Source organism: Amblyraja radiata, chromosome 20 (assembly GCF_010909765.2).
Source record: "Amblyraja radiata isolate CabotCenter1 chromosome 20, sAmbRad1.1.pri, whole genome shotgun sequence".
NCBI lineage: Eukaryota > Metazoa > Chordata > Chondrichthyes > Rajiformes > Rajidae > Amblyraja > Amblyraja radiata.
In genome coordinates, this window is record NC_045975.1 from 20761511 (window position 1) to 20788385 (window position 26875).

Sequence of the window (26875 nt, forward strand, 5' to 3'; positions counted from 1 at the left end):
ATTTGCACTACCAGTTTATTTATTCATGTGTGTATATATTTATATCATGGTATATGGACACATTTATCTGTTTTGTAGTAAATGCCTACTATTTTCTGTGTGCTTAAGCAAAGCAAGAATTTCATTGTCCTATACAGGGACACATGACAATAAACTCACTTGAACTTGAAGTAGGTCTGCGCAGCACAGGCCCTGACGGCATCCCCGGGCGCGTGCTCAGGGCCTGTGCTGCGCAGCTGACAGACGTCTGGACTGACATCTTCAACCTGTCACTTGCCCAAGCAGTTGTCCCCACGTGCCGTAAAACCACCTCCATCGTGCCAGTGCCAAAACACTCCACTGCGGCAAGCCTCAACGACTTCCGCCCAGTTGCACTTACCCCCATCATCACCAAGTGCTTCGAGAGGCTGGTCCTGGCACACCTCAAAAGCTGCCTACCCCCCACACTGGATCCCTATCAGTTTGCCTACCGCAAGAACAGGAGTACGGAGGATGCCATCTCAACGGCACTTCACTCCGCCCTCTCCCACCTCGACAACAGAGACACTTACGCAAGAATGCTGTTCATCGATTACAGCTCAGCATTCAACACCATTATACCATCAAAACTGATCACCAAACTTGGTAACCTGGGCATCGACCCCTCCCTCTGCAACTGGATACTGGGCTTTCTAACCAACAGACCCCAGTCTGTTAGGTTAGACAAGCACACCTCTTCAACCCTCACCCTGAACACCGGCGTTCCACAGGGCTGAGTGCTGAGCCCCCTCCTCTACTCCCTCTTCACCTATGACTACACACCTGTACATGGTACTAACACCATCATCAAGTATGCAGATGATACAACGGTGATTGGCCTCATCAGCAACAACGATGAGTTGGCCTACAGGGAGGAGGTCCAGCACTTAGCAGCATGGTGCGCTGACAACAACCTGGCCCTTAACTCCAAGAAGACCAAGGAGCTCATTGTAGACTTCAGGAAGTCCAGGGGCGGCACGCACACCCCCATCCACATTAACGGGACGGAGGTGGAACGTGTTTCTAGCTTCAGGTTCCTGGGAGTCAACATCTCCGATGACCTCTCTTGGACCCACAATACCTCAACTCTGATCAAGAAGGCTCACCAGCGTCTCTTCTTCCTGAGGAGACTGAAGAAGGTCCATCTGTCTCCTCAGATCCTGGTGAACTTCTACCGCTGCACCTTCGAGAGCATCCTTACCAACTGCATCACAGTATGGTATGGCAACTGCTCTGTCTCCGACCGGAAGGCATTGCAGAGGGTGGTGAAAATTGCCCAACGCATCACCGGTTCCTCGCTCCCCTCCATTGAGTCTGTCCAAAGCAAGCGTTGTCTGCGGAGGGCGCTCAGCATCGCCAAGGACTGCTCTCACCCCACCCATGGACTGTTTACCCTCCTACCATCCGGGAGGCGCTACAGGTCTCTCCGTTGCCGAACCAGCAGGTCCAGGAACAGCTTCTTCCCGGCGGCTGTCACTCTACTCAACAACGTACCTCGGTGACCGCCAATCACCCCCCCCGGACACTTATTATTATTTATTCAAATCATTTGCTATGTCGCTCTTCCAGGGAGATGCTAAATGCATTTTGTTGTCTCTGTACTGTACACTGACAATGACAATTAAAATTGAATCTGAATCTGAATCTGAATCTGATTTTAGGATTATGACGCAGAAGAGATTTGGACTATAAATTACGAGATTTACAATTAAAGATTTCTGTGAATCTGACAACCACAAGAGGTAAGGATTTGACATCAATGTTGGATCTTACCTTGGATCCATTCTTGTTTCTTTTTTTTGTCAGATGCACTAATCTCAAAACTCCTTTCAGAGCATTTTATCAGCAAGAGACATTTCTTCCCATCCTTGTCTGGTAGAGACTGAAAAATAAATAAATACAAGTATAATTTCAGTAGCTGTTTTTCAAATTAATCACGACGTCAACCCTGGGTTACATAAAGGTTCAATTCCTGAGAATTATACACAAGCCCATTCCTCCATGTATTAAATGTCAGTTTTCCACAGTGACCCATATTGAATTGTTCTACATAAACCTGTTATAAATGTGTCCTTTTGTGAAATAATCACCCCAACATGATTAAACTAATGTAATACAGTACATACTGTTACCAGACATCACAGGCACCATGAAAAGTCTACTATAAACCCATTGACTCCCACAACTAACTGAACTATACCTCCTCTCAGCCCTCGTCTTGTAAGGAGACCATATCCTATGTAAAATGTTCCATCTCCACCGCTTCTTCTCCCATGATGAGGCTTTCCTAGGATATCTGAAATGTCTTCTTTCTTTAGTAAACATGGTTTCCGTCATTGTTGCTGTGGATGGGCCCCTCACCTGCGTTTCCTCTGTGCCCCGTATTACTGCTCACAAACCCCCTTCTCCAAGACGATACAAGGATAGAATTTCCCCTGTCCTTGTCTTTCAACCCACCAGCCTCCGCATCCAACACATCATTCATTCTCCAACACTTCTGCTACCTTCAATCTAACACCATCACCAGCCTCATCTTCCCATCCCCAACCGTAACTGCCTTCCGTAGAGAAAACTCCCTTCACAACGCATTGGTTCACATCCCTTCCCACCCAAACCGCCTCCTCCCCAGTTACTTCCTCATGTAACTGTGCAAGGTGCAACAACTGTCCTTACTTCCTTCCTCACCTTGAGCGAGGGGTTGCAGCTTCCCTTTCGGGTGACACAGAGGTCCACAAGCACTCCTCCAACCTCATCAATCGTAGACTTGGCGACTGTTTCTTGTGCTCGGTACATCAAAGCCTGCAGGATCTTCCAGTTGCCAGCCATTTTAACTCCCTTTTCCATTTGCATACTAACCTTTCTGCCCTGGTCCTCCTCCTTTGCCAGTGTAAGGCCGACTGAAGGCAACCGGAGGAACGTCACGTCATATTCCACCTGGGTAGTTTACATCCCAATGGTATGAACAATGAGTAGCGTACCCCCTTTTCCCATGCCCACCTATCTATTCCCTCCATAGATGATGCCTGACCAATAGGGTTACTCCAGCATTTTGTGTGTTTTACTCAAGATTCCAGCATCTGCAGTTCCTTGCGTCACCGTGAAACATTTTATTGTTACTACTAGCATGAAAAATGGGGGCGCCGTCCAGTTGGGTATGGCTGCCCTGCCTGCAGCTGTCTGTCTTTTCACTTATTTTAGTATGTTAAAATAGTGTTTTGTTTTGGAGGTCTAGTGGGGAGGGGGAAACTGCTTTTCCTGGTCCCTACCTGGCCGGAGAGGCGGCTTTCCTCCGAGCAGCATCTTCGACCCATCCTCGCGGCCTACCATCGGGTCAGAAGCGGCTTTTCCTGAGGGGACCGGCCAGAACCACGGCTTCGGCGGCGGCACAGCGCTGGAGCGCTATTGCGGAGCGGGCGATGCCTTGCCTGGGTCGCCGCGCTGGAGCTCCGGTGTGCTGGGTCCGCCGATTGAACATCGCGGAGCTGCAGGTCTGTGCAGCGTCCAGCTGCGGACGGCGGCGCTGACTTTGACATCGTGGAGCCTGGGATCTCTCGCCGAGATCACCAGTGGTGGAGCTCCGTCCAGCGCGGCCTGTCGGCTTCGGAAGCCACTGTCTCCGGTAAGGAAGCGGCCATTCCAGGTATCCCAAGCCACTGAGAGGGTTCTCCCGACGCCGGAGCACCATCACCCGGTGAGAAGGGCCTGAAACATCTTGCCGCCGTAGCGGCGACTGCGGAGGCCTTAATAGGCCCGACTATGGGTGGACAAGGGTTTGGGGACTGGACTTTGTGCCTTCCCTCACAGTGGGGACCATTGTGGGGGGATGTTTTTTATGTTTAATGTTAAACTCCTTTAGATTAGATTAGATTAGATTAGATTAGATAGCCTTTATTGTCATTCAGACCGAAGTCTGAACGAAATTGCAGCAGTCAAACATACAATACAATACAATAAAAACCAACAATAAACACATATTAACATCCACCACAGTGAGTCCACCCAGCATCTCCTCACTGTGATGGAGGCAAAAGTCTTAGGGCTGCAGTCTCTTCCCTCCTCTTCTCCCTCTGCGCTGAGGCGATACCCCACCGGGCGATGTTAAAAACTGTCCCGCGGCTCAATCACCGCGCCCCGGGGTGGTCGAAGCTGCCGCCCACCAGTCCTGCTGACGCAGCCGCTGGCCCGCGGCCGAACCCCGGACTCAGGCCACCACCGCCAGAACACCGTCCCAGCCACCGGAGCACCGTTCCAGCCCCGAGCCGGATCGCCCCCACGTGAGTACCGTTACCGTCTCAGCCCCGACATGGGCGCCGTACCTCCCTCGGGCTGGGCCGCCCCGACATGGGCGCCGTACCTCACTCGGGCTGGGCCGCCCCGACATGGGCGCCGTACCTCACTCGGGCTGTGCTGCCCCGACATGGGCGCCGCTCCTCCCTCGGGCTGGGAACGCCGTACCTCCCCGAGCTCGGCCACTCCGACGGAAGCACCATTCCTTCCTCGGGCTAGGCCGCCCTCCCGGGAGCGTCACAGCCCCTCACGGAAGCACTGTTCCAGCCCCGAGCCGGGCCGCCCTCACGGGAGCGAGCTCAGGGCGAGTCCTGGCGGGCTCTGCCTCCTGAGCCTCGAGGTCGCCAGCTCCGCCATTAGGCCTCAGCGCAGACGGAGGCAGAGAAGGGGAATACGACAAAAAAAGTCGCATTCCCCCGCAGGGAGAGACAGCAAGCCCCGTTTCAACCCCCCCCCCACCCCCCCAAACACAAACTAAAAACCAAAACTAGACTAACCAAAACGAAATAAACAACACAAAAAAACACAAAACAAACAGGACTGCCGGTGTTATAATGTTATGTTGTATTCTTATTAATGTGCTGCAATGGCAACTCGAATTTCACTACATCAATTGGTGTATTTGACAATAAATGAACCTTTAAACCTTTGAACCTTTGTAAAATCCTTCAAAAATGTCTGGGAAAATTTGCTTAAAGTCAGATTACTGTAGCTCAGATAATTCGTAACCCAGGAATCCCCTGTTTGTGACAGCTCAATTGAGCATTCATTTACTGACAACAACATTATTAACTTACCTCAGAGGCTCATATTATCTAAAATGAGCCCATAAAAATCATTAACTAACCAGATATATTGATCCAATAGATTTAAATAAACATTTGGAGCTTTGGAATCAGTATAAAGGTATCAATCACACCAAAAAATTGCTAATAGAAGATCAAGCTGTCTCCTGAGAAATATCAATGGACTTTCTCCAAGGCCAGCAGTCGTACTGGTGTTAACGTGTGAAAGAGTTTCAGAGGAAGTGTCTCTTTAACAAGTTGTGCAAATGTGAAAGCAGCGTAGAGCTCTACCTATTTCTTCTCTTTTCCTTTGTTCTTGGAATTGAGGTGCCAAGAATTAATTTCCGTAATGAAATAAAGCTTTTTTTTTTAAAATAGCTTTATAGTTAATTGTGAAGGTTCTCAAAGGCAGAAAGCACCGAGCCTGGATTTTGTTTTTCCTATTTTATGTAATGTTCTTTGTTTCCATTTATTTTTTCTTTTGTTTGTTACCTTGATTATCATTAGAGGAAGTAAAGAGTTCCATTTCACAATGATGCCGTGAAACTCTGGTTAACATTGGTAAAAATTTGAAAGTTTGCAATTCTGGATATATAATTGCCATGTATTAAAACTGACAATTCTGAATTGGTATTTTTGCTAATAACATGGAGCAGCTGGTGAGGGTGGGGAATCACAAATGCTGTCGTCCTTCAGTAGAATTTTTTTTAAAAGATAGTTCTGAAATGTCCCTTTTTTTTAATTTCCGTTCTGGAGCACGTTTGAAACTTGTTTGTCTTGATTCAGTCACAGTCAAGAACAGCAGTTGCATGAAAGTGCGAGTCAGTAGTTCTGATTGTATTAGTTGGCACATTTACCAACATATTCAGATAAAGGTTTTTTTTTTCTGGTTTATTGCCGGTGACTAGTGCTGTTGCGTTGGGGTCAGAGTTGGGGCCTTATTTATCAATGATTTTGATAATTGAATTGATGGCTTTGTGGCCAAGTTTACAAATGACACAAATGTAGGTGGAGGGGCAGGTAGTGTTGAGGAGGCAAGGAGCCTGCAGAAGGACTTGGATAGGTTGGGAGAGTTGCAAAGATGGGGCAGATGGAATATAGTGTTGCAAATTTGTGGTCATGCACGTTGGTAGCAGGTATGAAGGCACAGAATGCAGAATATAGCTCTCAGCATTGTAGTGTACCTGATCCAGAAACAAAGTCCAATGTCTGCAATGAGATGGATCGGAGAGTATGACAGTTTATGAACGGACAGCTGAGAAGCCTAATAACAGAGTCTGGTGGTGCGTGCCTTTGAACGTCCCTATTTTCTGCCCGACTGGAGCAGGGAGGAGGAGGAATGTTGGTTGCTGTTCTGTGACAGTGTGAAGTGGCCGTACAGCTGTGAGTGTATAGTGTGTATAGTAAGGGACTGGGAACAATCCTTGTGGGGCATTAGTGTTGAGAATTATTGTAGAGGAGGTGTTGTCACCAATCCTCACAGATCATGTCTGTGCGTCAGAAAGTCGAGGATCCATTGACAGAGAGGGGTGACGATTCCTATGTCCTTGTGTTTGGAGATCAGTTTTAATGGGATTGTGTGTTGAAAGCGGCAATATAATTGATTGAAGAATGTAGGTGTCCTTGCTGCCTAGGTAGAGATGAATTTATGGCCAGGGAGCTACTGTGGACCTATTGAGACACTAGGCAAACTGCAGTGGATCAAGCCTGTCTGGGAGGCTGAAGTTAATGTGCCAGTCTCTCGAAGCACATCATGATAGTGGACAGCAGCTATTAAGGCACGCTACCTTACTTTTCATTGGCACCGGGAAGATAGTGGCCTTCTTGAAGCTAGTGGGGACCTCAGAATGGATTAGCAAGAGACTAAAGATGTCTGCGAATGCCTATGCCAGCTTGTCTGCACAGAACCCAAGGATGCTGCCAGGGACTCCAACCAGCCTTCTTGCTTTACGCGGATTCACCCTCAAGAGACCTATGAGAACGCCAGCATACTTGTTCATACTTACTCTGACCAAAAGGCAAGAAAACTTAATATGTTGGGATAGATCTGCAAGGGAACCCATGTCAGATGGAGGAGGTTTATAAATATGTTGCAGAAAATATGGCAGAAAACAAAGCCAATAAAATGAAATTAGAGCCAGACAAACCACATGGACAGGACTTGGGAGAATGGTTAATATAAAAGGGACAAGAAGTAGGAGTATTTAAACCACTGTACAAGAGACTGTCCATCATTATAGAACAGCTCACCCAATTGTTCATGCTGCACAACTATCCAAAAAGGTAAAGTCATTTCACATCAGTTGAAACTGTCAAAATCTTTTTTATATCAACAGTGGGTAAAAAGTGCAGCCCTGTACATAGCAAAATGATGAATCAACAAGGTGGTGATTTTCCCACGGGAGTATTGCCATCAGTATCAGTTCCTGGTTCATCAGAAACAGGTAATTGTAATAATTGGAGGAGTCTTTTCTGCCAAAGTCATTTACAAATGTAAAAATCCACCAAATCTAGATCCGTGCAATCCAAATTGTGCAAACAGGAATGATGCAAAATAAACTTCTACTCTGCTTTGTTCCTGAAGGGAAGAATGGAGAGGACGATGGTGCGTCTCATGGGAGCTGAGTGAAATGAGAAGCCAACTGGGACTTGCCTGGGAAAAGCAACTGAAGTTGGAACATACTCTACAGAGTTATATTTTACATGTTTTATTCAAAGTAGTCTCAACGGTGGGAAAGGGAAAACTTGATGCGCGGGCAACTTAGCCTTGGTACATACAATAAACATAAAAGAGGAGAGACAAATCTATATGCAATATGAATCATCAGGGATAGCCACTAAAACACACTACCTAAAATGTGAAATACCACAGGCATAACAATGTCTCTAACAAGATGAGAAAATATTGTGGGAAAATTGAACACGGAATCAGTGCCTCTTACTGTATGACACAAACCCTTCCTAAAGCAACTACTTAGTATGTTGAACTGAAATAAACAATTGAAGGTATATTTCATAGAGCACGATGCATGCCGGAACAGGGCAAGAGGGCTCAGTAGAAATTAAGCAAATCATACGTCATTTTAAAATGGTATCAAAAGAAAATATCTGAACTAAACGGAAAAAAAAAAAAAAATGGCCAAAACAGATATCACAACCAAAAACTGATATTGTTAAAGTAGTCGTGAATAGCTGGAGTAACTCAGCGGGCCCGCCCGCCCGCCAGGCAGCGTCTCTGGAGAGAAGGAATAGGTGATGTTTCGGGTCAACACCTCTCTGAAGAAGGGTATCGACCCGAAATGTTACCCATTCCTTCTCTCCAGAGATGCTGTCTGTCCCGCTGAATTACTCCAGCTTTTCGTGACTATCTTCGGTTTAAACCAGCATCTGTAGTTATTTCCTACACATTGATAAAGTAGTATCGGCCCAAACAAATGAAATATTAAGATGTACTTTATTCTTAACTCTGGGTACTTTAACTTTGACTGGAATGAAGTGGCCAAGTTACTGTTAAAGAGACAACCAAAGACAGACAAAAAGTGGTTAAAGTTTTTTGGGGAAGTTAAAAGATATTTTGAAGAAGAGGAAAAATATATACTTCACTTACTGACGTGCTTGTGAATAATGGACCAGAGGCAATGAGAAAGTGAAGTTTGAATTTTGAATTAAACAAAACAACAGATTAAAAGTATCATACAGTAAAGGAGTAGATTTAACACAACAACAACTATAGCTAGCCAATCCTATTATAGATATAACTATATATAGAATCACAACCGATACAATGACCACGGAAGAAGAAACAACAAACGTTATGGCTCAAGGCCCTGGCTCAACAAGAACAGTAAAAATTGCACTAAAAATTAATGATTCCTTGAGAAGTTAGAACAACACTCACTTGGGGATGGACCTGCACCCAAAGAAATCCAGCTATTGAGTTAACTCATGGTAAATTGATACAGTAACAAAAAGGTTAATGAGGAACCAAGGGGTCTTTGAACTTTCCAAACAGGCTGCAAGTAGCAAAAAAATCCTGAAGAGCCTCCTTATAAAAGCACAAGGCTAAGTGGGACCCGTTGGGTCCCATTCTTACATGGGAGGGCTGGTCCCCCAACGCAATATTCCACCTCTCCATTATTGGTGGCCAGTGGGGTGCTTTCTGGAGCGTTAGTATGGGTGTTGTGGGCCAAAGGGACAGGCTGCCAGAGGGCTAGCATGGACATTGTGGGCCAAATGGATTCTTGGACTCGCAGTTCAGTCACTCACGGCTGGTGGACTCACAGTTCAGTCAGACACTGCTGGTGGGCTCACAGTTCACTCACTCATGGCTGGTGGGCTCACACACACACAAACACCCTCCATCACACACACACACACAACCTCCATCACACACACACACCCTCCATCTCATACACATACACACACCCTCCATCACACACACACCCTCCATCTCACACACACACACACACACACACACACACACACACACACACATACATACACACCTCTGGACTGAGCGGGGCTACCGGAATGAGCGCGTCTCTGGACTGAGCGGGAATTCAGTTCACTCAGCACGGCATAGACTCACAGTTCTGGACCTAACTCTCACTCACGGTCTTCCGGGCGGGCTGACCGACTCACGACCAGCCTCCGGGGCTTAATTCTCCTGGCCTCCAGAAGGGGCGTTACCTTCATGGTGACTGACAGGCGAGAAGACCAATCTGTTGATCTCACAATTGTTTAAACCTTCATAACTTTTCTATTATTTCACCGATCGGAACAAAACTTGGTGTCTTGGAGTAGAGGAGAACGGTGAGTAAGATGGCGAAAAAATCATAGCATTATAGGGTAGGGTTTTGCACAAATTTATTTACAACATAGACCAGAAGTGGTCAAGATGAGAGTTTTAGTAATAGTATAGATAAGAACCTTCTCTGACCCCTGCAGTGTATGCTGGCACAAAATATTTGCAATACAACAGGTAAGTTCCAAGATAGCATCTATAAGCGTGGTTCTATCCCCATCAGTCTTCATGAAGTCCAAAAATCCAAATCATCGCCAAGGTAAAACTCTTCATCAAGTTTTGTGATTTGCAAGCCAATTGCCACAAGTGTGATATTTTAATTTGAAAAAAAGAGCTACAGCAGACCATAGCTCCATGGAAACAGAGCTGATTCGTAGTAACATAGAATGATCGCCAGGGTGAGTTATGTACAAAATTACCTGGAGTTAAAGTGAAAAAGTATTTAATGTTAGGGAAAGCATGTGAAATAGTCGATCATGTGGACAGAGGCAGAGAAGAAAGTTTGCAAATTATGTCGCAGGTAAAGATCATGCATAGGCCTTAGTAATGAACAAATAGTTTCAAGTGGAAAGACAAAATGCCAGAATAGCTCAGCGGTTCCAACCCGATACGTCACCCATCCATGTTCTCCAGAGATGCTGCCTGACCCACTGAGTCACTCCAGACTTTTCTGTCTTTCCTTGATAAACCAGCATTTGCAGTTCCTCGTTTCTAAATAGTTTTTAAGGAATGTATTTCTATCCAAAAGTCTTCAGTAATTTCATATAACATCCGGCATCAAGTTTATGGTATTCGTGGCATTTGCTCAGACTTAATAAACTTCCAAAAAATAATCTGACTTTTGCTGCTCTCTCTAAAACTGTAAGTTTTGCCCCACGCTCATGAGTCAGACTGAACTCAGAGGACAGGTGTAAAGAAGTACAACAGGTAAACCATACAAAATGTTGTTGGAAGGAACTGCAGATGCTGGTTTAAACTGAAGATAGACACAAAATGCTAGGTCAAGTTCCTTCTTCAGACTGAAGAAGGGTCTCGACCCGAAACATCACCCATTCTGTCTTTCCAGAGATGCTGTCTGTCCCGCTGGGTTACTCCAGTATTTTGTGTATCTTCGGGCAAACCATACAAGTATAATATTCTGTTATTATACAATGTACGATAAATATTTATTATCAGAGACCTCAAACTACACTGGTGAATTTGGGAATCCGTCTTTTCTGTGGAAAGCAGAATGGCATTGTCTGATCTCCAAGAAAACTTGCTGCTGTCAGTTTGAGGCATCTCACCTTTTTCATACCAAACCAGAAGTCATCAAAAGTTATAAGGAACCAAAGAAGCCAAGCTTGTCAGTTGAGTAAGTGTAGTTGCTAAGAAGTTTCCAATTTGAAAGGCTGCATTAAAGCTAAAGTTCAATGGTTTCCGCATGTGACCCAAACTTCCGCGGAAGTGTCGATATCAGGGGACTGTTGCACAATCCAAGGTACCATCTTTTGAATCCATTACATTTGTTCTCTTGGGCGGATGTAAAATATTTCATGGTGTTATTCTGAACAGAAAGGTTTCTTCTTCCCCCCCCCCCCCATCGACATATATAAGCAGATCAAGTTATTTTTCTTCTTGCATCTGGTAGACCTTGCTATGCCAAAAATTGCTGCTACATTTCCTGACAACACTTCCAAAAATATTTTTTTGGCTACAAAGTAGATTGAGTGTCCCAAGGTTATAAGAGGTACTAAAGTAGGACAAGTGCTTCTTTCATAACATTATATAGCATCTCAAGACTGAGAACTGAGCGATAAAAAATATATTGCAGTACAGATAGATGACTGCACTGAGGTCAGTTAATCTAGAATGTGGTGAAAACAACTAATGAGAGGAAACAAGTTAACTTTAAGTAGGATTTCAAATATATATGATACATAAATCTTTCCTAACTCATTACACTAGCACAAGCAAAATGCCTTTATATTTTCAACCATCACCCTGTTAATTGATGGGCAATTCAGCAGATGGTTAAGCATCCTTGCGGTGTACAACTTTCCATTACATTTGCACACAGCACTTGTGCACTTACTGATGGGCATCAAAAATCTTGAATCAATGAGAGAAACAGTTTCAAGTCAGTGAACTTTCATTGGACCCAATGATTGGTCATTGGCTTGAAACATTAACTATGTTTCCCTCATCACAGATGTTTCCTGTCATGCTGAGTATTTTAAATATTTTCCTATTTTAGAACTTTATTTTGTTACTAAACTTTGCAAAGGTTTGCAGCCAAGAACACTGAGCATCACAAACTGATAGTCACTGCAATAAACAGATCAAAATATACTCCATAACTATGTATCAAGCATGTTGTTAACTGAACTAACATCTTTTTGAAAAGGTTATTTTGGCAATTGTTAGAGAAAAGAAACGGAAGCATGAGAAAAGCGAGAAAGAGACTTTTGGGCACGGTGGATACGGTAATAGGTGGAGGAGATTCTGAGGATTTGAATGCATGCACACATCTCACCATGGACGGATGGGGATTTGGACTTGTCTGTACTGTAAAAGAGACCTTGAAACCGTTTGATGATCACAAAAATTGATTCATTAATGCTCTTTAAGGAAGGAAGACTCCCTCTTTAAAATGATGAACAGAAGACATATCATTTGAATGCATGGGTGGGAGATATGATTAAAGCCAGCATACTGAGAGGTGAAGATCACAACACATGGCAGCACCTGATACTGTGACTAACAGAAAGTACTTATAGGTCCCTCACTGGCGAACAAACTATCACACCATATGATGTGCATGCCCAATGTTTAATTAAGTGGAACAGCATGATAGAAATGAAAAGTCATTTAATTTTCCATCAAGGCACGGTGGCGCAGCGTTCGAGTTGCTGCCTCACAGAGCTTGCAGCGCCCGAGACCCGGGTTCAATCCCAACTATGTGTGCTGTCTGTACGGAGTTTGTACATTCTCCCTGTCACCACGTGGGTTTTTTCCCAGATCTTCAGTTTCCTCCCACATTCCAAAGACGTACAGGTTTGTAGGTGAATTGGCTTGGGTTTGTATACTTGGTACAAGTGTAAATTGTCTCATAGTATGTGTGGGATAGTGTTAATGTGCAAGGATCGCTGGTCGGCGGGGACTCGGTGGGCCGAAGGGCCTGTTTCCACACTGTCTCTCTAAACTAAAATAACTCCTCATAAGTGAAAGCTGGTGATCAGGACAATCAATGTTAAAGCAGGTGGCAAGGTGTGCTCATGTGACCCTTCAACTGATGAAAATTCATCGCTCTGAATTGGCTTGTCTATTCAGTGATGCTAAGTATTTTCATCATTTTCTTTTTAATTCCACTTTAGAATTGTCAGTTCTCATCAAAGATATCCCTGGAGATATAATTAATTTATGTTCTGAAAATGTGTCTTCAGCAAACATTGTTGGGTTAGGTATATCTTATGAATTTGGTATGTTATGTCCTGTAAGTTATGAATTTATCAACATGAAAATTGTTAACTTGAAAATCTAAAATTAAACTTTATATTTTACTACAGCAATACTTAAAAAAAAATAATGGGGGATTTTTTGTTACTTATGCAGTTTAAAACATTTACCTCCACGTAGCACTTAGAATTCAATGAAATCTCCCCCTTCTTCTCCATCAAATCTTCACCAACATAATACGAAATTAAATCAGGCTTCAGCAAAAACCAGCGCTCATTCCAGTTCTTTCTCTTATGTCCTTTTTTCCACATATAGCCCTGTTTAAAAGATAAATGTTCAGCATTACTTTGAATAAAATACAAGACAGTTAACAGCAATTAAAGCGAACAGCATTAATGAGAAATCCTTTGCCTGGTTGGGAATGTTATATAGCAGGTTATTGGGAAGCGGATAATCCATTGGTAGGTAGACTGTTCCGAAGTTCCAATAATTCAGCATCTACATCACAAACAATATTTCTCGCACTCTTGGCCATGGTTCCTCTGCTCCCTTGAAACTCATTAACTCATTGTGGCTCCAGTTCCCAAACACCCTTAAAACAAACCAGGCTCGCTGGAAAATGTATTGCTAAACTGGGTAACATATTTTTAAACAAGTAAATTAAACGAGGAATTAATTGCCACAAACGGCTGTGGAGGCCAAGTCAATGGATACTTTTAAGGCAAAGATTGATAGATTCTTGATTTATAAGGGTGACAGGGGTTATGGGGAGAAGGCATGAGAACGGGGTTGAGAGGGAAAGATAGATAAGCCATGATTGACTTAATAGGCCAAACGATCTAATTCTACTCCTGTAACATGAATTGATCAATTTATGAAAAGTGTATAGTGGTATAAAAAAATGTCAATAATCCGAAAAATCTAACTGTCTAGTACCAAAGTCCTGAGGTTGCCAGATTATCAGAATATTACGACAACCACTACATTCCATTAGAACCGTGCTCACGATAGTCACTTTATTAATTAACAATTTAGATGTACGAAAAATTGTGAGTAAGGGCAGATTTATACATTAATGAGTGCAGAAAACTGAAAGATGGATGGCAATTACGCCATAGTCTGACGTAATTGCCACGACTGCATAGAAACAGGCCCTTCAGTCCAACTTGTCCATGCTGAGAAACATGCCCATCTACACCAGTCTCACCTGCCTGTGTTTGTCCCATATCCCTCCAAACCTTTCCTTTCCATGTACATGACTAAATTACCTCCCAACTTCCCAACCTGAAGTCCCATGTGCCAAAAGCCTTCTTGCCCACTCCGCCCGTCCGTCCGTCCGTCCGTCCGTCCGTCCGTCCGTCCATCCATCCATCCATCCATCCATCCATCCATCCATCTTCAAGTAACTATGTACCTGCACTCCTAGATCCCTCTGCTCTTCAACACTCCCCAGAGCCCTGCCATGCACTGTGTAGGTCGTGCCCTGGTTAGACTTCCCAAAATCCAACACCTCGCACTTCTCTGTATAAAACTCCATTCACCAATCCTCAGACCACCTGCCCAACCGATCAAGATCTTGCTGCAATTTTTGACAACCATTTTCACTATCTACAATACCACCCACTTTAATGTCATCTGCAAACTTACTAATCATGCCTGATACATTCCCAACCAAATCATTGACATGGATAACAAACAGCAATGGTCCCAGCACCGAACCCTGAGCCACACCATGTCAGAGGCCTCCAGACCAAGAACTGGTTTATAGTCTGATTTAAATCGAAGGTAGACACAAAATGCTGGATGGAGTAACTCAGCGGGAGAGGCAGCATCTCTGGAGAGAAGGAATGGGTGACGTTTCGGGTCAAGACCCTTCTTCATACTTCTTCAGTCTGAAGAAGGGTCTCGACCCGAAACGTCACCCATTCCTTCTCTCCAAAAAAAACACCTTTCACCATCACCCTCTGCTTCCTTCAAATCAATTTTCTATCCAGTTGACCAGCTCTCCTTGGATCTCAAGCAATCTTAAATCAAGGTAAATACAGTATGTGATCATCTACTTCAGATGATCAAGGGACGGATCTAATTTTTTTGCAAAAAATATTAGTAAAAAGATAGGAACAAAGCAAAACCAAAGTGAATTGTGGGTCCTGTGTACAGATGATTAAAAAGCAGCAGCCGGGTGCATAAAAATTAATATAAAGTCTGATGGAATTTTAGTACTTGAATCCAAACAGGGTTACTGTGCAAAGCGCTAGATGCTCCACTTACATGAGGGATGCCTGTGGAAGGTGTAGAATGAAGCACAAATCCGCCAAAGCATTTTCTTTCTTTCTTTAGCTCTAATGAAGCTAGACTGCATCAAACTGGCTTGTATTCCATCAAATACAGAAGACGGAGGAGAGTAGTTTGAAAGATTATGAATTTAAACAGGACTTGACAGGACAGATATGAATGTAAGTACAGCTGTGAGTGGAATTACCACTACAAAATTCAAACAACATTACTATTCCTCATTACTTTGAAAGCTATTTTTAAATGTCTAAAATACTTCCCCATTGGTGTCTACAAAGTTGGTTGCATTAATTTCAAAATAGGTCCCTGTATTGACTGTACAAGACAAGTAATTTATATTAAACTTCCGTTAAGTTTTCATGCGATCCATTAAGGGAAAATTATGTCCAAGACGTCATGGGCTCACATGAAAGGCACTGGGGAGATGAGGATGGAGTTAGTGGAGCGGTTAGTACACAACAGAATGACAAATAGGGAGTGAATCGACAAGATGAATAAACCTATTGAGCTTATCCTCGCCAATCTACAAGGCAAATGCATCTCTCCACTACACCATTGGCAAAAGTGATCACTCCACAATTCTTATTTGTGGGGCATTAGATAGATTACCTAAAGTTGGAGAATTCGATGGTCATTCTGTTGGGTTGCAAGCTACCCAAGTGGAATGGGAGGTGCTGTTCCTCCAATTTGGGCGTGGTCTCACTCTGGCTATGGAGGAAGCCCAGTTTGGAAAGGTCAGTGTGGGAATGGGAAGGGGAGTTAAAATGGTTTAACAACAGGGAGATCCAGGGGTCTTGGTGGACTGAGTGCAAATGTTCAGCGAAACAGTCGTCAAGTTCATGCTTGGTCTCGCCGATGTACAGGAGGTCCCATCGGGAACATCGGATGCAGTAGATGAGGATAGAGGAGGTATATGTGAACCTCCGTCTCATCTGGAAGGACCACTGGAGTCCGGGGATGAGTGTGAGGGAGGAGGTACAGGTATAGATGTCAGATGTTACATCTCCTGCGGTTGCAGGGGAAAGTACATGGGGAGGGGGTGGTTTAGATGGGGAGGACCAAGTGAACCAAGGAGCTGCAGAGGGAGAGGTCTCTGTGGAAATCGAAAAGGAGTGGAGATGGGAAGATTCAACTAGTGGTGGGATCACGTAGGAGGTGACGGAAATGTCGGAGTATGATGTGTTGGATGCAGAGACTGGTGGGGTGAATGGTGAGGATTAGGGGAACTCAATCCGTCTGGAGCAAGAGCAGAACTACACAGTAGTTGGGACACAGAAGAGATGCGGGTGATGGATCTATCTGCAGCAGATGGGGGAAAACCACGTTTACTGAAGAAAGAGGACATCTCAGATGTCCTAGAATGGAAAGTCTCATTTTGGGAGCAGATTCAGTAGAGACAGAGGAATTGAGAGTAGGGAATAGCATCTCTGCAAGAGGCAGGGAGGCAGGAAGTGTAGTCCGGGTAACTCACTGAGTCGGTAGGTTTATAGAAGACACCAGTCAATAAACTGTCCCCTGTGATGGAGACAGAGGGATCAAGAAAGGGTAGAGATGTGACAGAGATTGTTCAGGTGTATTTGGGGACAGGGTGGAAGTTAGTGGTGAAGTTAATGAAATCCACGAGTTCAGCATTTGTGCAGGAGGCCACCCCGATGCATTTGTCGATGCAGCAGAGAGTGATTTGGGGGATAGGACTAGTGTATGCCTGAAACAAGGACGGTCTGACATAACCAACAAAAAGGCAGGCATTGATGGGTCCCATGGTAACACTTTTAATTAGGAGGAAGTGAGAGGAGTCAAAGGAGAAGTTGTTGAGGGTGAGGACAAGTTTTCCCCAAGCAGAGGAGAGTGTTGGTAGAGGGAAATCAATTGGGTCTCAGTTAGAGGATGAAACGGAGGACCTCGAGACCTTCCTGGTGGTGGATGGCGGTGTAGAGGGAGTGGATGTTCGTGGTGAAGATGAGGCAATGGGGGCTAGAAAATATATAACCCTGTGCCCCCATAGAAAGTTGTTAAAGTTGAGGGACGTGCGAGGTGTCTCAGACGTAGGTGGGAGGTTCAGAAGTCATAGGAGCACAATTAGGTCATTTGGCCCATCGAGCTTACGCTGCCATTCATTCATGGCTGATCTATCTTTCCCGCTCAACCCCACTCGCCTGCCTTATCCCCGTAACCTTTGACACACTTACTTGTCAAGAAACACCATTACTAATCAAGAAAGGGACTGAATAAGGAAGGATAGGATGGAATCGAGTTATGTGGAGATGAGTTCAGTGAGCCAGGAGCAGATTTTAATCAAAAGAACCTTTAAAGAGAGATTCCTGGCCACAATGCCAAACTTCACAAATACAGACACTCCGGGACTTACACAAGGATCACGTTCCGTAAACCCTTAGCAAGTCAGATTTTACGCAAGTCGGAATCACCTTAAAACAAGGTAGAAACAAAGAACTGCAGATGCTGCTTAACACACAAAACGGCACAAAGTGCTGGAGGAATTCAGCAGGTCAGGCTGCATCTCTAGAGAACATGGATAGATGATGTTACGGGTGGGGACACTTATTCAGACTGACTCAGTCTGCTGAGTGATTCCAGTACTTTGTGATGTTGCACCAGAAAACTAGGCACCGATGCTGCTGGCCTGAACCATCGAGCCCTTCTTCACCAGCTGCCGCACTGTCCGGTTTGCACGGCTGTTATTGCGGCTCACGTTATAGCTCCTGGTCAACAGCGCTTTCTTCAGGCTGCCACCACTGACAGGACACGCTCGATCAACATGGGGCTCCCTCCCCTCTCTCCAGCTGCCACTTCTTCCTATCGGCCATCGTTTCGTGCACTCCACCGCCTCCTCCTCCCCTGGAGTCACCAAGATGTCCGGCGAAGAATGAAACAGCGGCGGCGGTACAGGGGGGGGGGGGGTGGGGTGGATAAAGCAATGGCCGGCAGGAAGCAGCAGCAGCTGGTGAGGGGGCAGGGAGCCCCACGGTGACCACACGCGTTGAGCTGGTGGCGGTGGCCTGAAGAAAGTGCTGTCGGTCAGGAGCTACAACGCGAGCCGCAACAACAGCCACGTCAACCCAATCCGTGTGGTAACTGGTGCAGAAGTGCTGGCTGTTGCAACTTTTTCTAGATGTCAGCGACTTCACCCGGAGTCGCTTGCCTTCCCAGCATAGCTCCGACAGTGGCCGAAAGTGGAAGAGCAGTGAGCTTGGGTGACGCTTTTATATCTAGGAATCGGTCGGGAAGCACTCACATTGCAATAACACAGGTCATTCATGAAACGGGAGCACCTACATGCAATTAGTTTGTATGAGCGCATGTTTATGTAATTTGCCTATTAAGGCGGGGAGTTTCTCAATACACTTACCTCCCTCACATGCTCAATCTAACTCAATGTGATTACAATGAGCAGCAATCCTGACAATTGGTGGAATGTGTGGGCGATGCTGGCAGACTAACCCAGGCTCTACTGCAGTTCACATGAATGCCACTAACACCACAATGCCAAACACTCCCACCTCTTCCCTGCCCCACCTAAAGGTTTGTACAAAACACAATAAATTGCAGGGATATCTTTGAAAGCAACATGACACGTCAATTGACCTCAAACAAGCCCATCAAGAACAGATGTAAACTTAAGTAGAGAGAAGGCCAAGTGGGGAATGACACATGACTTCCCTATATTTTACAATGACTCCTACATCTGTAAACAAAGTTCAGGATCAGTGATAAATGAAGTAATAACTTCCAAAATGAAAACATTAATCACTTTCTTATTATTGAAAATGAATCACAGTCTGACTTATTTCCTGGCAGTGGACAATGTATTAATTATTTACATCAATTTGGATGAATGTGGTGATGTAAACATCACATTTCAGAGTTTCTATCTCTTCCACGTAGAGAATAATGGTAGCATGGTAGGTTTAAGTACCATGTTTCAGAGCAAAGTACATTTGCAGAGTTTTGTACAGAAAGCACCTTCAACACCCACAGACTGCGACGTGTACTAACGTCAAGTAATCGAGTTCCTGAAGGGTAATGATGGAGGGCGTTACATCTACCAATAGCCCTGCAGGCAAACTCATAAACAAGGAAATAGTCTGACGGATTGGGCCACCTCCTCCTGAACAGAGGAAAGACATGCAGTCAGGCAAAGACATTCTTCTGGGGTAAATCTGTTGATATTCCTTTCCATTCCACATACAGAGATTTATTTTTGAAATTATTTCCTGGTTTGTTATTTTCACATTGATCTCTAATCTCTTGAAAAAATACCTGGCAATTAGGTGGTTTAAATAACAAGGGGGAAATCATTCTGAACTCACAAAACAATCAAGATCAGATGGACAGCCAGAGGGGTTTCATGATTTTGGGAGAAACCACTGCATGCACTAACTTCAACCAAGTTCTTGCCTTGCCCTGTGTATTCCACAGGGGTTTGTGGTGACTTTAACTAAGACAAGATTTGATCTTTGCTGTTACTTTGTTTGCCACCTGTAATGCAAAGCAACCTAACTTCTGCAATTAGAATGTTCCAGGAGCACAGGAGTAAAATGTATAATGATCTTCCAAAGAGTACAAGGAGGTCCGTTCTTAAATGCACAGTGTTTTAAAACTGTACAATTAGGTATTTCACAGTACAGGAACGATCCTGATCACACAAAATGCTTTGGAACAGCAAAGTGGCGTTGTGGTAGTGTTGCTGTCTTGCAGCGCCAGAAACCGAGTTCGCCCTGACTACGGGTGCTGTCTGTTCAGTGTTTGTACGTTCTCCCTGACCACGTAGGTTTTCTCTGGGTGGTCCGGTGTCCTCCCACATTCCAAAGACGTGCAGGTTTGTAGGTTATTTGGCCTCTGTAAATTGCCCCTACTGTGTAGGATGCTAAACTGGCAAAACATAGAACTAGTGTATAGGTGATCGATGGTCGGCGCGGACTCAGTGGGTCAAAGAGCCTGTTTCCACACTGTAGATCTAAACTAAACAATTTCCTGCATGATTAACAAACCCAAAAGTAAACCATACCATTTATCATTCAATTTTTAATTGATCTTCTAATAACATTCTTTCATTTAATATAAAACAGACTAATAGCCAAAATCAAATGGACAAACAAGGAACTGCAGATGCTGATTTACAAAATAAAGCCAATGCTGGAGTAACTTAGTGGGTCAGGTGGCAACTCTTGAGAACATGGATAGGTGACGTTTTGGGTTGGGACCCTACTTCAGACTGATTGTGGCAGTGGGTGGTAGTGGGAGAGTGAGGAAAGCTGGAAATTATGAAGATAGAGAAGAAATATAGGTAGAATGGGAGTGGGAGGACAGAAATGAGTCACAGGGCAGAGAGGGGGGGGGGGATAGTGGAGGGGCGGGGGGGGGATTTAAAAAGGGAGTTTTAACTCACGTATGCATTCATACTTAGCTTTTTGCCTTAGGCCTCCTCCATTGCCAGAGTGAGGCCACGCACAAACTTGGATAGCTTACAACCCATCAATACCATCACCGAATTCTCCAATTATAGGTAACTACCTACATCCACCCCACCCCCCCCCCCCCTTCTTTTCCCTGTGCCCCATCTTGAACCATACCCATTTCTACCCACCCCCTCCCACCTTTATTCATTCCTCTGGCTTCACAATTCGCAACTCTTCCATCCAATACCTCACACTTTTTGTATTTTCATCACTGGTCTTTAGCTAACCATCTGCCTATCAAGCCCCCCCTCCCCCCCCCCAACTTGTATCAACCCATCACTCGCCAAGCTTTGTCTTGCCCCTCCTCTTTTCCAGCTTTCTCTCCCCCCACCCCAATCACTGAAGAATGGTTCCAATCTCAAACATTGCTTTCCATGTTCTCCATTTATTCTGCCTGACCCTCTGAGTTCCTCCAGCACTTTGTGTCCTTTGTAACCAAAATCAAATCTCTTCTTTATTTAAAATCATTAACTGCGAACCAAATGATATTCCTTTTCATTCCGCATGCAGAGATTTTTGAAATTATTTGAAAATTATTTGAAATTATTTCCTGGTTTGTTATTTTCACGTTGATCTCTAATCTCAAGAATTTTCTTGGAAAAAATACCTGGCAATTAGGTGGTTTAAATAACAACACTGAAGTTCATCATCTAACTTTACAAACTAGTCTCATTTTGATACCAAAAGACCTCCTGAAATCCAATCTCACTTCAAAACAAAACCAAATGTCTCCATTTAAACAATAAATTATAAATTGTACAACCAGATTGCATACTTTCTGGGTATTATCTGGTGGCAGCACCAGTGACTCAATTGATAAGACCTTGCCAGAGTGTATGCACATTCTTTCAAACAGCTAATCTCACTTCCTGATACGACCGAAGTAACGCTGCAAGGAACTTGAGACCACAATCCACTTCTCATTGCGTCATGTGAACAGGGATTTAGATGATGTCGGCAACTTCCTCAGTCATGACTCAATGTTCATATATTTATAGCAAAGGCGAAAATACTTAAAATCTGCAGTCACAGAATTAAGAGCAGAAATGCTTGTGCATTTCCTGAAGACTCACATGGAGTACCACGAGTAGTCGACCAAAAACAGGTCACAAGCATATTCACTTGTTGAGGCATTGTCCTCAACCCGATCTGAACATTGATGTGGAACTTAGCGAAAAAGGAAGGGACAAGGCATATGAAACTAATGGCAGTGGGTTTTTTTTCTCTGATACATTTAACAATGTGTTTCCCCTGCAACATCATTACATTTGGCACTTTCAACGGAAGGCAGTGCAACAAAATGGGATTGTTGGCTTTGCAGAGCCTGAACCAAGGAGAGGGAAAATTCTTGCCGGTCTGCTAATCAGTTATTGGCCAGGGAATTAGTGGGAGATTATGCATCAGTTATGTGTGATGACATCTGGGACACTGTGTATTGTATTGGTCTCCTTATTTAAGTATATTAATAATTTGATGGCAGTTCAGAGAAGTCTAATATTTTGAATGGACTGGTTGTCTTGTGGAGAAACGATGAACAGGTTAAGTCTGAAGAAGGGTCTTTACGCAAAACATCACCCATTCCTTCTCTCCAGAGATGCTGCCTGTCCCGCTGAGTTACTCCAACATTTTGTGCCTATAACAGGTTAAGCTGTTCATTTGAAAGGGAAAGTGTGGACTTGATTAAAACATACAAGATCCAGAGAGCTGTTGACAGTGTGGATGTGGAGAGGATGGTTCCCTTTGTGAGAGGATCAATCTGAAAAGTCTCTGTACCTTGGCCGCCCACAAACCTACAAACTTGTTAAACGCTCCCCCTCTTCCAGCTCTTGTAATTGTAAAGCATTGGCACATTCGATTCACATTTTACAAAGGTCACTGTTTAAAGAAAAGGGATTATCCATTTAAAACAGAAAAGAGAAAATTATTCTCTCAGAGGGATTCAAGTCTTTGGAATTCTCAGTGAAATCGGAGCCTTTCTTTTTTTTTTTAAAAGGAAGAGAGAGATAGGGGATAAAAGGTGTAGGAAGTAACTACAGATGCGGGTTTACACCGAAGATAGACAAAAAATGCTGGAGTAACTCATCGAGTCAGGCAGTATCTCTGGAGAAAAGGAATGGGCGATGTTTTGGGTCGAGATCCTTCTTCAGACTGAGTGTCAGGGGAGAGGGACACTAGACGTATGAAAAGGTACTGAACAAATAGAGCCTCTATGAAACTAATGTCAGAGGATTATGCCCTGTATGTGTTGGCTAATGGGGTGAAAGGTAAACACGAGGGAAACATTGTCCCTGTTGTAACTGCGGAGCGACGGGATATGAAGGAGATATGTGCGAGGGCCTCATCTATGATAAAAGAGGGGAATCCGCGTTCCCTAAAGAATGAGGTTACATCACATCAGCCAACCGAATGGTGTGGCAGGAATGGGGCCCGTGAAGCCGTTCCCTGCTCTCTATTTCTATGTTTGTAATTTTGTCAATATCAAAAAGATCACTATGTCAGTCACTGACTTTTTCCAGTTGAAATTCTTAGTTCAAAGACTTTTAGATACCAAGATGAGTTTCAAGATTCAGGGATTTTTACAATAGAAAATCAAAGATCTAAGAAAGATTTGATTGAAACCTTCAAAAAATTCTGAAAAGATCAGAATTTCTCCGTTGCCTTTTAAAAAAATTAAATGGGTTACAAAACAGCATTCAAATAGGTTAAAGGTCAAATGATATTTCCCTAACCCCCTGCTTTGGTTTTTCTAACTTATTCCTGACGTGATGCAAATGAAAACTTAAGAAATATTCAAAAGAAAGTGGTTAAATTGTTGATTATGGCAAGCATGACTTTGTGCAAAAGTCACTGTGGTCTCCTAGGTGATGTTTTTGGGGCTTAGTGAGGAATTAGAGTGGGAACCTGAAGTTACTCTAGGCAAAAATTGGCGCTTTCCTCTCACTCATGATCAACATGACACCAAGAATAAATAAAATGTAATTCCTCAACTCTACTATGACATTGCAACAGAATACATTTTTCTTTACTGCAAGGGGTATGTTAACTCAAGTTTTCTCCTCTTATTCCCATCTGAGATATTCTTCGTTGACCAAGATGGTATGGCCAGCGCAATCAGCTTATGCAAGCCAACCTTACCAACACCTCTCTCCTCAAAAGAAGACAAAGAATATGGATAGACCAGAATGGGCTCACTGCCCGTTAGGTATCAAAATACCGAATGCCATAAAATAATTTAACCCAGAAGGCTCTATTTGGCTCTGTGATTTCCACACACAACAACCCTTTGCAGGAATAGCTGAGATCATGAACTACACATTGCATCAATCAATTCATGGTTTATATACCAACACTAAAATCTTGAAAGAAATATCCTCATGGATACAATAGATATATTCATTGAATTTGTCCAACTCCTGCTCTCCACACCTGGAACATCTGGCGGTGAAGTGCCGTCCCTTCTACCTCCCAAGAGAATTCACCTCCGTTATCCTGACCGCGGTCTACATCCCACCCCAGGCAGACGTCCGTCTGGCACTGGAGGAGCTGCACGCTGTGGTCAACAAACACCAGACGTCTTACCCCGAGGCATTTACCACCATTGCTGGGGACTTCAATAAGGCGAACCTCAAGAAATCACTCCCCAACTTCCTCCAACATGTCTCCTGCTGCACCAGAGGACCTAACACCCTCGACCACTGCTACACCACCATCAAGAATGCCTATCGTTCTATCCCTCGCCCTCACTTCGGTAAATCCGACCATACCGCGGTGCTGCTTCTTCCTGCCTACAGGCAGCAATTAAAGAGCGCCCCCCCAGAAGTGAGGACAGTACAGAGCTGGTCGGGGGGGGGGGGGCAGAAGAACAACTCCAGGACTGTTTGGAGTCTGTAGACTGGGCAATGTTCAAGGACTCGGCAACGGACTTGAACGAATATGCCACAGTCGTTACAGACTTCATATAGAAATGTGTGGAGGACTGCATCCCTACAAAAACCTTCCGAGTGTTTCCCAATCAGAAACCTTGGATGAACTTTGAGATCCGCACTCTCCTGAAGTCCAGACACAGGGCATTCACATCCAACGATACAGTGGCCTACATGAAGACCAGATACGACCTTGGTAAGGCCATCAAAAAGGCCAAAAGGGACTTCTGCTCCAAACTGGAGGACGAGACAGATGTTCGGCAGCTGTGGCAGGGCCTGAATGCAATCACCTCCTACAAGGCAAAACCAGGAGGCAGCTCGAATGTCGGTGTAACATCACTCCCTGACGAGCTCAATGCGTTTTACGCACGCTTTGACAGGGAGAATACTGATGTGCCTTCCCGATCCCCCATTCGCTGTGATGGCATTTCAGTCTCAGTCACAGAGGCCGATGTCAGGAAATCTTTCAGAGGGGTGAACCCCCGAAAAGCACCTGGTCCTGATGGTATACCCGGTCGTGTTCTAAAAACCTGTGCGGACCAACTGGCGGGAGTTTTTACGGACATTTTCAACCTCTCACTTCTGAGTTCTGAGGTCCCCACCTGCTTTAAAAGGGCATCAATTATACCGGTGCCCAAGAAGAGTAAGGTGACGTGCCTCAATGACTATCGACCAGTGGCACTAACGCCGGTGGTGATGAAGTGCTTTGAGAGGTTGATCATGGAGCAAATCAACTCCTACCTCGACAAAAACCTGGACCCACTGCAGTTCGCGTACCGCCACAACAGATCAACGGTGGATGCGATCTCGCTGGCCCTCCACTCCGCACTGGACCACTTGGACAACAAAAACTCATATGTCAGGCTGTTATTCATTGATTACAGCTCGGCATTTAACACAATCATCCCCTCCAAACTGGTTACCAAACTCGCAGAACTGGGTCTCTGCGCATCCCTCTGCAACTGGATCCTCGACTTCCTCATCCACAGACCACAGTCTGTTCGTATTGGTGGAAATGTGTCAGCCTCGATAACAATCAGCATGGGAGCACCTCAAGGCTGCGTGCTCAGCCCCCTGCTGTACTCACTCTATACCCATGACTGCGTAGCGAACCACAGTGCGAACTCCATCATCAAGTTTGCCGACGACACCACTATTGTGGGGCGTATCACTGATGGGGATGAGTCAGAATACAGAAGAGAGATCGAGCAACTGTCCATATGGTGCCAGCGCAATAACCTGGCCCTCAACACCAGCAAAACCAAGGAACTGATTGTGGACTTTGGAAGGAGTAGGAGGGGGACCCACAGCCCCATTTATATCAGCGGGTCGATGGTTGAAAGGGTCAAGAACTTCAAATTCCTGGGCGTGAACATCTCTGAAGATCTTTCCTGGTCCGAGAACACTAACGCAATTATCAAAAAAGCTCATCAGCGCCTCTACTTCCTGAGAAGATTACGGAGAGTCGGATTGTCAAGGAAGACTCTCTCTAACTTCTACAGGTGCACAGTCGAGAGCATACTGACCGGTTGCATCGTGGCTTGGTTCGGCAATTTGAGCGCCCTGGAGAGGAAAAGACTACAAAAAGTAGTAAACACTGCCCAGTCCATCATCGGCTCTGACCTTCCTTCGATCGAGGTGATTTATCGTAGTCGCTGCCTCAAAAAGGCTGGCAGTATCATCAAAGACCCACACCATCCTGGCCACACACTCATCTCCCTGCTACCTCCAGGTAGAAGGTACAGGAGCCTGAAGACTGCAACAACCAGGTTCAGGAATAGCTACTTCCCCACAGCCATCAGGCTATTAAACCTGGCTCGGACAAAACTCTGATTATTAATAACCACT

General features: G+C 44.6%; 1 protein-coding gene across 1 annotated transcript in view; it reads right to left on the bottom strand.

Moving 5' to 3' along the window:
* swap70 (switching B cell complex subunit SWAP70) overlaps positions 1-26875 on the bottom strand; it is an 88241-nt gene that overhangs the window by 37320 nt on the left and 24046 nt on the right. The window contains exons 5-6 of the mRNA XM_033038962.1: positions 13503-13649; positions 1792-1900 (exon numbers count right to left, since the gene is read on the bottom strand). Coding sequence (XP_032894853.1) covers positions 1792-1900; positions 13503-13649 — 256 coding nt within the window. The remainder of the gene's footprint in view (positions 1-1791; positions 1901-13502; positions 13650-26875) is intronic.